At 37.0% G+C, this 13,199-nt stretch overlaps 1 protein-coding gene across 1 annotated transcript in view; it reads left to right on the top strand.

The window, feature by feature from the left end:
* LOC108709708 (sodium/hydrogen exchanger 2) overlaps positions 1 to 5,123 on the top strand; it is a 38,253-nt gene extending 33,130 nt beyond the window's left edge. The window contains exons 11-12 of the mRNA XM_018249780.2: positions 1,482 to 1,572; positions 4,477 to 5,123. Of these exons, the coding sequence (XP_018105269.1) occupies positions 1,482 to 1,572; positions 4,477 to 4,826 (441 nt within the window). The 3' untranslated portion in view covers positions 4,827 to 5,123. The remainder of the gene's footprint in view (positions 1 to 1,481; positions 1,573 to 4,476) is intronic.
* Positions 5,124 to 13,199: the final 8,076 nt, after the last annotated feature.

The raw sequence follows: 13,199 nt of genomic DNA, 5'->3' as shown, positions 1-13,199 counted from the left end.
TAGTAAATGTGCCCCTAAATGTATTGTTTTGGTTATATTGATGTGTAGGCAGCCATCTCAGATCATTGTGCCTGATCCTGTGCTTTTAGAAACAGTCAGCAATGCACAATGGAACTGCTCAGATGCTGTTGTTTCTCCTACTCAATGTAACTGGAGTTGCAGTCAGGCATGGGTGTTTTACTAATGAGTGCTACTCTCATATGTATGACTTGGGTCCTAGGAGCATTTTAGTAATGCAGGTGTCAGGAAGATATTAGGTTACCATCTGATTGTTCTGCTAATGTGCTGCTAGGGAGGATGGGAGGGGGTGATATAACTCAAACTTGGAGCACAGCAGTAAAGAGTTACTAAAGTTTATCGGAGCACATAGCTGAGGGCTCATGAGAAACTTTCATGTCTAGCCTCGTGTCAATTTTAAAAAAATAAATATTTTCCATGGAGTATACATGCTGCACATTATGTTTTGAGGTTTTATACCCACCCAGGGCAAACACAGCCCTTTAGCAGTGAAAATCAGCACCTCTGAAAATACCTCCAAAGGCTCCACATTCTTTGTTATGCTGTCACTTAATTTTGATTTTATATATAAAATGTAAATATAGAATATATCAGTAATTAAGTACTCAGATTCTTATTACATGGCAGCTAACAAACCAGTGCCATTTGCTTCAGAATTTTATAATCTGCCCTGTAGCATCAGCTACATTTTTTGCTTGATGACCCCTAAGCCTAGTTCTCAACAGCTGGCAAGAGCAGACTGAACATGTACATGTCACTGACCCTCAGGGGTGCTGCTCCAGTGAGGCAAGTTGAGAAACCCCACGAGTAAACAGTGGAGGCAGAAAGCTCTCTGCACTAGCGACCTGAACCCCCAGCCCACTACAGTACTGAGCGCGAGGGAAAGCAGAAAAGCCGCATCAGGGCAGCAGATGGCTCAGGACCACCCTTGCTGAAACTCCAAACAAAATACAAGGTGGGGAGCTTCTGTGCACAACTTTAAAGGCCCGGATCATTACTGTTATAGAGATGCTGAACCTTAGGCTGGAGCATTCATTTTAGAATTCAAAACACAACGTTTCAAGCCATATTTGATTTAGGTTGTTCTCCTTTAAGTGCATTTTGTTATGGTCCAACTTGTTATGTTGTTTTACTGACATGACATGTTATACTTGAATTGTCAGGTGTAACAGTTTTGTGACTATTTGCAATGAGATGCCATATGGTTTACATTTTGGTCCTTGGATAAAGAGGAGACATAAGATGATGCAATTGTGATGAATTCAAAAAGGTTTTAGGTTTTGCTCTTTGAAATCTACACAAGGCTCATAAAATAAAGTTGCAGTTTATAAAAATTATGATTGTTTTGTCTTAAGCAAACATTTACTCGGGATTTACTCTGTAGCTTCAATTCATTTTAAAAATTGTCTTGCTATTAATCGAAGTCATAAATGTAAAATGTTTTTTAAACTGTTGTTATTTAGGCCACTGTTCACCAAGCACGATATTTATCACTTCCTGGACATACAAAGCTATTCGAAGGTCCAACAGGAAATAAAGCAAGTTCCTTTACAGGTTTGTAGCTAAAAATGAAGTGCTGTTGTATAACTGAGATGAGAAGTAGCCATGACCTTTGGTGACAGGCACATATTTGCTGTTTCTATGGAAGCATTTGCAAACAAGGAAACAGCTCTTGCCTTAACATCTAATCCCATTGATCAAGAGCATCTGTAGATGTGGCAAAGCTGAATGGTATCATTACAAATGTTCTTCTAAACATGGAAGTGGACACCAATTTTAGTATTAATATATCTAAATGCATAAATGGGCAATCAGACTAAAACCCCTAAAATATGTACAATGTTGGAAAAGAATGTAACATAGGGGGCAGCTGCTAAAGACTAGCAAAAGGGACGTTAGATTGTGTGTGTGAGGTATCAGACTTTTGCATATACTGAATGAGCACATTACTCAGAACGATTTACGTCTCCATCATTAAATGGCTGATTTATTAACACTCAAATTGGTGTGTTTACTGTGATCTGAGAGTTTGTTTTATCTAAAACTCATAAACACAAATGACATCTTCAGTAATATTCAATGTGTATTTAAGGACAAGGAAAGTTAAACTAAAGAAGTAGCTAGAAATGTTTTATATTATGTTTTGGGCTTATGTACCAACCAAAGGAAACCACAGCCCTTTAGCAGTAAAGATCTGTGCCTCTAAAAAATGCCCCAGTAGCTCCCCATCTTCTTTTCTGCTGATTCACTGCACATGCTCTGTGCTGCTGTCACTTACTGAGCTTAGGGACCCACTCACAATATACAGTATACAATATACAGAATATAAATATCATAATATAAGGCTGATTAGTAATTAATACAGATAATTACTACATGACAGCACAGAAACCAGTGCAACTAGCATCAGCTTTTTTTTACAAACTAACCTCATTTTCTGCTTGAGAATTTGCAACGACCCCTAAGCTTAGCTCCTCAACAGCTGCTCAGAGCCCACTGATCATGTGAGTGTCACAGACACTTTCCAAGATGGTGACCCCCTGTGACAAGTTGAAGTCCTGGATCATTGCTGCTATTGACAAGCTGAAACTTTAGGCTGATGCAATAAGTTCAGTTTGTAAAATATGTAATTTTTAGGTCTATTCAGTTTAAGAATTTAGTTCTCCTTTAAGCTAAAAAAAACTTGTATGTATAACTTTGGTGTCTAAAACTTGTTGGGTCTCGTAGAAGTCATGGAAGCTGTCCTAGTCAAAACCTAAAGTATTTATTCAACTGGAGTTTTTCAAAAACTTTTTGAGCTTGTAAATTCAACAAAAATAATGAACAAAAAATGGATTTGCGTTATTAGAGTTTTTTTTACACATTTTAATTCACATTTTTATATTCCGATTTGTTTAATATATAAGCAAACATTCAAGTTTTTTTTTTTTTAAATTGGGAGTTTATTTGAAGTAGAAGAAAATTACACAAATTCGAATTTTAAAAAATAGGCCTCTAAGGATCAGCCATGCTCTTTCACTTTTCCCATACAGTATATCTAGTACTTTAGCACTCTAATCATGTCCCCTTCTGGCTTATTGTAAGTGGAAAGATAGCATCCTCTGTATGTAAGGGCCCTGTCCGACACTTTAAAGGCACAGTACACCAAAAATCTTGAACCAAAAATTTTTAGTAGTCAAGCAGCATACAGTACTCACTCTCCACACGGACACCACTGGGTCAAATGTTCCCTCTTGCAGATTTTACCAATTTGACAAGTACCTTCCCAACAGTCCACAGACTTGCGAACCCAGCCAAGGATTTTCTTGCACCATCTACTGGTCAAGTAGTCTGTCGTACGACCTACGACCCTCCTCTTTGCCCCAGCTAGGAATTTTCCTTTTGTGCCACCTCCCTCCTTTACCCAGTTTAACACCTCGCCAGTACCCCTTCTGACCTTACCGGGTAGGAAAACTTGGCCTGGGTTGTCCACACTGCCCCTTACTCACACTTCACCCTATCTGTGGTAGATCCACAGCTTCTAAGCCACTATTTCCTTGTTGGGGTACCAGCTACCCATTCTATCTAACCCTTTCTCTGACTAAGGCACCTAGTGCCTGTACTTAGGAGACCTAGCTGTCCGCACCTCAGGAACCTGAAGACCACACCCTGGGCGGAACCCCTCCTTTTATACCTTTCACCACCTGTCTCTCTATTTTCCTCTAGTGGTGAAGGGGTATATTACACCTAAACCCACTTCCTTTGCTGCCACCCAGTGGTAATTTCACCAAATTACATGTAACACATTAATTCACTGACATTTTCCAAATTTCCATACACACAACAAATTATTATGCAACATTTTCAATCATTTTTGCACACATCACAGACCACCCCCTTACATGTATAGTACCTGAATATTGAATTCAGAACAGGCAAATTATGCTGCAGTAAAGTTTACAATATATTTTGTAAAAGTACAAATGTTCTTGACTTTGTTTATGCTATTAAACAAAGTCAAGAACATTTGTACTTTTACCTCAGATTCAGCCACTGGTCATTTATTTCCCTATGGCTTCCATGTGAATGTCTAATTTGTGCTTTGGGGCTTGAAATTGATTGTATTTTGAATGCAGAAGTTAATTCAACTTTGTAACAGGAAATTGTCCTAGGAGTGACATTCATAGTTTGTTTCCGTTCTAGTCAACACCAAAGGTATCAGATCATGTCTCAACCTACTATGTCATACCCCTTGTACATTTTACTGTGCCAGAATATACAAAGGACTAGCAATTATGCAAATAGATTATACCAGATAATAATCCAGTACCACTATCTTTTCTGTGTTATTTTTCCTTTTACATTTTGTTAATGAGGATATTTAATGGGGAATGTAGAAATATTATTTTTACCGATATGGTGTCAGTAGAACTTTTTTTTCTTTCAACATGTTTTTTTTTTCTTTCTCCCAATGTGCAGTTGGAGACAGTGACTCAGATTCCAGCTATTCAACTCAGTTAAATTTCCATCCCACAGCTGGAGATATTTTAAGGGAACAAAGACAAAAGCGGCAGCCATATAGCAGCTTTGAGTGGAAGAATGAGGAAGTTGGGGCAGATAATGTCCAGGACAAAGCACAAATACCAAGAGGACCTCGGGACCCGCTGTTACCCAGAACACAGTTTGGAACCTTAAGTGAAGACAATGCAAAAAAAGAAGAGGACATTTTGCCTATGCCACCACCACCACGCTCTAGATGGTCCTCTGAGCCTGAGAACTGGAAAAAGAAGTACAGAGAATTTAAGCCTCCCCCCAGGACACCTAGATAAACACCAGTAAATTAGATTTCTAATTAAATCTTCCTATGGTATAGATTTTTTTAATAAATATATGTACAGTATATCCAGTCCTTACCAAAAGTAAAACAGACAGTACTGTACAGAACAGCACTACTATTCAAGCCTATTCCGAAGGATTTTCATTTGTAGAAAAATGTTGAATATTTCTTATATTTAGTATGTGCTACTGTATCTGTTGAGCAACTCCCAGAACCCTTTGGGACAAGGGACATAGGGGTCCGTTTACTATAGTGCGGTAAATCTGACTTTAAGTTTCCGCATGTTATCGCCGAGAATATTTTTACGCCAGAATATTCGCAGCGACTAAGTTTACTAAACAGCGATGCGCTCAGAAGTCATTGCGATCACTTGCGGTAACTACGTTAAGGAACCAGCTTACGTTAGCGGTAATTTTAGCGAGTTGCGAATTTTCTGGCGAAAAATTAAGCTTTTGCGAATATTTATGCTATAAAATAGTTGTTTTATGGCGTTAATTATGGCGGTTATTAAGGCAATTTTTACTGGTCAGAAATACATCTTCAGAACTTATAAACTTTATTGACTGATGATTATACCATCCAACATTACCAGAGTAACACCAATCAAACATGTATGCATCATATAAACCATATGCATCATATAAATATGTAGACTATTCACAAGTAGGTGGCGACAATTAGCAGCTTGTGAACAAGAAAAATTACGGCGACTAATATATATAGTAACGGTGAATTTAAATAGCGATTATTCTAATAACTATTATACGCAACAATACTATGGAGACTATTGCTGCGACAATTAATATTTAGTCGCAATGACGTCCTGCACATGCGCGCGCGCGCACACGTGCGCACGTGCGCACGTACGCACGTGCGCACTTCTTTAATAGACAACAACATCTGAAGACATGGCTGGAGTCAGTTCCCTGACAACTGAGGAAGCACGGTATATGGCCAAATTCCTCCTGCGTCATGATTATGACACTCAGCCGTTAGGTACTGTGGGGGTGCACGAGGTGAAGCGCCGAATCATGCACAGACTGGTGCGCAAGATGCACCGAAAATTTCAACTAGACCTTGAAGTCCGCCAGCTGCAGCGCCTCTGGTCAGATATGAAACGGCGCAATCATGCGCTAATACAAGAGGTGCAAGAAGGTAAATGTCTAACTCTACATTTCAGTTGGTCTTCATTTTTTTTCATGGTTTTTAAATTATTTGCCTTTTTCTTCAGTCTCTTTGCAGCTTTAAAATGGGGGTCAGTGACCCCCTTCTAAAAAAATAAATGCTTTGTAAGGCTATATTTTTATTATTGCTTTTTATTGCTTATCTTTCTATTTAGGCCCTTGGACCCTATCCTGTCTCTTATTCAAATTAGTGATTTATTTTAAGGTTAATTGGTACCCTAGCAACCAGAAATTGCAAACTCGAGAGCTGCTCAAAAACCACAACAAATAATAAAAAATGAAAAACAATTGCGAAGTCTCTCAGAATATCACATGAAAGTCAAACTATCACTTTAATGTCACAACCCCCCCCCCCAATTTTTTTAAAAATAATAAACCAATTAACATCATCTATTATTATTTACTCCCAGAACAAGGCCATGTTCAAGAAGAGGCAGCACCAGCCGCTGAGGAGGAGGGGCAAGCCATAGAGGATCTGGAGGATCCAGAGGAGGGTTCATCTCTGCAGTGTGTGCAGGAAGCAGGCACACAGACAGAAGAACCATATACACCGGTGTTGGTGGAAATACAGCAGGATATTGCCAGTCTCAAATCCACCATGGAGGAAATCAAGAGAGACATTTCAGCCTTGGCTAAGAAGAACGATTAGCTGGCTTTTTTTACTTTTTTGCCTTTATTGTTTTTAAAAATGTGAAGAAACATATTTTTGTTAACTTGCTGCTATACCTTTTATGCCTTTTAATAAAAGAATTTTCAGAGAAGCCTTTGTTTATTGTTTTACTATTTATGCATTCGTTGCTGCTATCCTACATTTTTATGCATTATCCCATTGAGAATTTTCTGGCGAAAAAATAAGTTAACGCCACCATATAGATGGCGGTAAATTGGTGCGAATATTCTTGCGTTAATTTTGTCCTTAAACCATTTTGCTGTTTAGTAAACCAGGCGTTAATGTGTACGTAGCGTTATTTTCAGAGAATGTGATAACTGGCGAACACATATTCTTGCGCAAGAAAATTCGCAAATTTATATTTACCGCAAGTTAATAAACTCGCGAAAACATATTCTGCGTTAAATTTGTCTATATTTTGTGCGCAAATTTTTACCGCACTTTAGTAAACGGACCCCATAGTAAGAATTGCCGTTTTTGAACAGCCTGATATCTCTAGTTTATTTGGCTAAACATTTATAAATGTAATGTTAATGTACATTTTCAAACAATAATATAATTATTGCTTACAGGAACTACATAAAATCTATACCTCTTTCGATAGTTTTAAATCAACACTCCGTGTTCTAGATTAGAGTGCATCTCATACCAAGTTTTGATGTACTATACAGTAGGCAGAACTATGTACAGAATTGCATGACAAGGAAAGGTTAGATGCATTATCTGCTTTGAGTCCTTCATCCCACCACTATATGTACTTCATATAGTAGCATACATTTGTTAGGCCTCATTCCTTTTGCCAATTTTAAGCCTTCATTTATTCTGAAACTTCACATTCTTCATATTAGATGCTGTCCTTGAGCAATGACATATCTAATGACATCTTAAATAACATAGAAAATCTCCTCTGCTGCAAAGCTCCTGTAATACACTTTGGGGCAGATTTATCAAGGGTGGAATTTTGAATTAGAATTCTCAAGTTTTTTTTTTTTTTATGGCCAAAACTGTCAAATTCGACTAGGGAGTTATCCAAATTCGATTCAAGTTTTTAAAAAAAATACCAATTCTATTTTTGCGTTTTATTATGCTCTGGCTCTTTAAGAACTCAAATTTGACTATATGCTACCTAAAACCTGCTGAATTGCTGTATAAGTCAATGGAATAGGTCCAGGGATCAATTTGGTGATGTTTGCAGCCTTCCTGACATTCTAGTTTTTTTCGAGGGAAAAAAATCCGAATTGAGTTTTTAAAACTCAAATCGAATTTGATTCGAAAATTCGATTTTTGTAAATACATTTCGATTGGTCGAAGTTCGAGTTCATGGGAGTTTATGAGAGTTTTAAAAGACTCCCATGAATTTGAAATTCGACCCTTGATAAATCTGCCCGTAAATATGCACATTCTGGTATAATTATGGGCAAATGCTACATGTAAGGTGTTTTACATGGGACACCCTCCCTTTTCCCAACCAAAGAGTATTTTATGAGATTTGTAATCCACTGGAGAGGAGATTTCCTGCAGGCAACAAAGTGCCCCGTCTGTCATTGCCCTAGAAGTCCTTAACTACTCACATAAGGTCCACCAATCAGGACCCTGCATAAAAAGAAATAAGAGACGGTTTAGGTAAAAATGCAAAAGATCTTTGGAATGTTTTTTCTTTTAACCTTACTTAAACGTATTGGTGTGCCAGACATTTCAAAGGTATTTTTTTTCTACTTCAACTGTGTACATTAAATGCATTATTCTATTGCATTGTATTAAGAGGTTAAACCTGAAGCTTGAAGCGGGATTATGTTCAAGGTTGGACTTGTTGTTACCTGCAGATCTGTTAAGTGGATATTTTCCGAGATGGTATTTATATTTATCTTTTAGCTGTTTGTATATTGTTATCATACATTTTTGTTTTTATTAACAAGAAATTGCTGTACTAATTTACTACTGATTTAGAAACTGGTTTCAGAACTGTTTTACTCCAATGGTTTCTCATGAACTAATACTAAAGTTGCACTACATGTATCTCAGGCATAGAAATGCCAAATTACATTGAGATAAATGACAAAGACTACTTTTGATACTTGAAAAATGTGGGCATTACGCTTGTATGAATATTACGTACAACTTGTGCTGTGAGTTCAAGCAGTGTGCTGCTTATTGGAGTATGGATGCTGTGCCTTAGTGGCCTTTTAAAATCAGCAAGCTTTTGAAAAGCCTATGCCGAAGCCAGTGTGTGCCAGCAGCTACATTAAATAGTGCTGTATCTAACAAAAATATCCAAATGTACACATTACTAATGCTTATATACTGTATATAGGGTATAAAATGAAGTATCATTTTTTTTGTTTGTAAATAATTTTTAAAGTCTCAGACTGTTATGAAAAACATTTTACCTAAACAAATAAAGTTTTTACCTACCTGAGTTTTTTATATTTGTAATCGAATAGACAGTTACGAAGCTGCAGTTTTCATAAGGATGTTACAAGCCAAAAGATATGAAAGAAGTATTCAAATTGCAAGCTTCATGGGCAAGGAGTAATGTGGTAATAATATGGGACATATACTTTACAGTGTGTGTATATATATATATATATATATATATATATATATATATATATATGTATGTAGAAAGCTGACGCACACTGGGATTTCTCAAAAATAAATCATATTTTATTGGATCGACGTTTCGGTCCTCACATGGACCTTTATCAAGATAAGAATAAAGTGCAAGTGTACATAATTATATAGACTCACCCACCAGTGAACAATCACCAAAACACGCCCACATATCAAGTGAATGTTTTAACCCTAGAAGACCCACAGGTCCAGCGAACATGGATGAATATATATTGGTCTGAAAAACAAAGTGTATATAACATTACAATGTATTACATGAAATGTCTAATCATATTGTACAACAGTTTAAAAATGATGTTAAAAGTAATGAAAATATTTATCTTAATAAAGTGACATTGCAATAGATATAGTGTAAAAAGTGTCATAAAAAATTCTAAAAAACACTAAAAACATTATCAAATGTATCCATGAGACATAAGCTGTTGGCATATAAATATATTAATAACTGACTATCAAGAAAGTATGGAATATTTCATTATTTATAAAAAGCAAGAAAACGAGCAATATTCATTAAGACCCCTGGGAGCAATGGTGTTTAACGTTCTAATCCAATAAACCTCCTTTTGCAGTAGCATGCGACCCCAGTCACCTCCCCTGGCGGGTTCAGGTACAACATCAATGCCCATAAATCTAAATGTTGGGAGATTGTGCCCCATTTTTAGGAAATGTTGTGGTAGCGGTAGATCCGTTTTTCCAGTTTCAAAGGCTTTTTTGATGGAAGACCTATGGTTGCCCATCCTCTCTCGAGGGGTATTTTGCGTTTTCCCAACATATGACAAACCACACGGGCATGTTATGATATAAATGACATGTGTGGATGTGCAAGAAATACGGTGTCTGATCATAATCTCTTTTCCAGTATGTGGATGTTTGAAAGATTTACCTGCTAGCATGTATCGACATGTAATACAACCTGCACACTTATAGCAACCTTTATTCAATTGCTAGATCCATTACAAAAGCCCGGGAACATTTAGCACAAACACGGGACGCCCAGCACAATATAGGTCCTAAGAAACAGGATCGCTTTATCCTAACATCTAGCTTTACAACGGGGTCCACTGCGGTTAGAAACATAGTAGAAAGTAGTTGGCCAATCCTGAAATGTGACAAAAAATTATCCCAATCACTTACCCAAAAACCATTGTGGGGGTATAAACGGGGACCAAATTTGAGAGACCTACTTATGCAGACAGATCCCACTAAATGCAATGAGACCGGTGGCAACATTTTAAGTAAATTGAATAAAGGTTGCTATAAGTGTGCAGGTTGTATTACATGTCGATACATGCTAGCAGGTAAATCTTTCAAACATCCACATACTGGAAAAGAGATTATGATCAGACACCGTATTTCTTGCACATCCACACATGTCATTTATATCATAACATGCCCCGTGTGGTTTGTCATATGTTGGGAAAACGCAAAATACCCCTCGAGAGAGGATGGGCAACCATAGGTCTTCCATCAAAAAAGCCTTTGAAACTGGAAAAACGGATCTACCGCTACCACAACATTTCCTAAAAATGGGGCATAATCTCCCAACATTTAGATTTATGGGCATTGATGTTGTACCTGAACCCGCCAGGGGAGGTGACTGGGGTCGCATGCTACTGCAAAAGGAGGTTTATTGGATTAGAACGTTAAACACCATTGCTCCCAGGGGTCTTAATGAATATTGCTCGTTTTCTTGCTTTTTATAAATAATGAAATATTCCATACTTTCTTGATAGTCAGTTATTAATATATTTATATGCCAACAGCTTATGTCTCATGGATACATTTGATAATGTTTTTGGTGTTTTTTAGAATTTTTTATGACACTTTTTACACTATATCTATTGCAATGTCACTTTATTAAGATAAATATTTTCATTACTTTTAACATCATTTTTAAACTGTTGTACAATATGATTAGACATTTCATGTAATACATTGTAATGTTATATACACTTTGTTTTTCAGACCAATATATATTCATCCATGTTCGCTGGACCTGTGGGTCTTCTAGGGTTAAAACATTCACTTGATATGTGGGCGTGTTTTGGTGATTGTTCACTGGTGGGTGAGTCTATATAATTATGTACACTTGCACTTTATTCTTATCTTGATAAAGGTCCATGTGAGGACCGAAACGTCGATCCAATAAAATATGATTTATTTTTGAGAAATCCCAGTGTGCATCAGCTTTCTACATACATATACAAAAAAAATTCTGACTAGCACCTGGGTCTCGACTCCAGTAAGTGTGTGCCGCAGCCCTTTCACATATATATATATATATATATATATATATATATATATATATATATATATATATATATAACAAATCCGGAAAGCATGAATGCACACTGGGATTTACTTAAAACTCTGATGTTTATTAAGTTACATTAAAACCGGTCAACGTTTCAGTCCCCCTCTAGGACCATTATCAAGACTTAGGGGCACATTTACCTAGGGTCGAAGTAAAATCCTTCGACTTCGAATATCGAAGTCAAAGGATTTTGCGCTATTCCTACGATCGAAGGAATAGAACGATTAAATCATTCAAATCGAGTGATTCGAAGGATTTTAATCCATCGATCGAAGGATATTCCTTCAATCAGGAAATTGTTAGGAAGCCTATGGGGACCTTCCCCATAGGCTAACATTGGCCTCGGTAGGTTTTAGGTGGCGAACTAGGGGGTCGAAGAATTTTTTAAAGAGACAGTACTTCGACTATCGAATGGTCGAATAGTCGGACGATTTTTAGTTCGAATCGTTTGATTCGAAGCCGAAGGTCGTAGTTGAAGGTCGAAGTAGCCCATTCGATGGTCGAAGTAGCCATATTCGACCATTCGAAATTCGAACTATTTTTCCTCTATTCCTTCACTCGAACTAAGTAAATGGGCCCCTTGATAATCTTGATAATGGTCCTAGAGGTGGAGCGAAACGTTGACCGGTTTTAATGTAACTTAATAAACATCAGAGTTTTAAGTAAATCCCAGTGTGCACTCATGCTTTCCGGATTTGTTATGCTTTTTCTCATATGAGTGGCACCTGGGTGTCTTGCTGATTCCAGTGGAGTGCGGATTAGCAAGGATTTTATATATATATATATATATATATATATATATATATATATATATATATATATATATAATATAGATATATTATCAGAGTTGCTATAACACAAAAACAACATTTAAGGCCCATATTTATTATGCTGGTAAAAAAACAGAAGGATAAATACATTCGCAGGTTTCGCCATGTAAAAAACGGCGTCAATTTTGTACACGTTTTTTCTTAGAGTGACTTCCGCAAGAAGCAATGTAAAATAATGGAGACAAATCTGGAGTTTGCATGGTGTAAAATTACACACACGTTGATAAATTTGCCATTTATTGTACACTTATACGCTTTTTACACCTTTTTTTGGCAAATTTTGTTTTACACAGAATAATAAATAGGCCTCTAAAACATGTTTTTTGTTGGGAATGTAACATGTGGATGGTTTTATGAAACTTCACAGAGGCTGTATCATTATAGGCAAACAAAAGGGAAGGGCCGCACTAGCTCACCACTCTCCCCTCTATTCAGGTGCACAGTCAAACAGTGACCCCACTGTATATACAACAAGACATTCGACGGTAGACGGCACTTCTGAAAAAAGAGTGGGTTTATTGGAAATCCTGCTGGAATACACCTAACGCGTTTCGGGGGTTACCCCTTAGTCATAGGTTCAAAAATTCATTTGTTACAGCTGGGCTTCTTATACACTAGGTGATAGTGCCCTCCAGTGGGCTCTTAATAAAATTACACCTTTATTACATCATTTAAAAAGTGAAACAAAGTGAAACCAAATGAAACAATAAAAAAAGTTTAAAACATTTTTCTTTCC

The sequence above is a fragment of the Xenopus laevis genome, chromosome 2S (genome assembly GCF_017654675.1).
Source record: "Xenopus laevis strain J_2021 chromosome 2S, Xenopus_laevis_v10.1, whole genome shotgun sequence".
Classification (NCBI taxonomy): domain Eukaryota; kingdom Metazoa; phylum Chordata; class Amphibia; order Anura; family Pipidae; genus Xenopus; species Xenopus laevis.
This window is presented reverse-complemented; position numbering and strand designations above follow the sequence as displayed.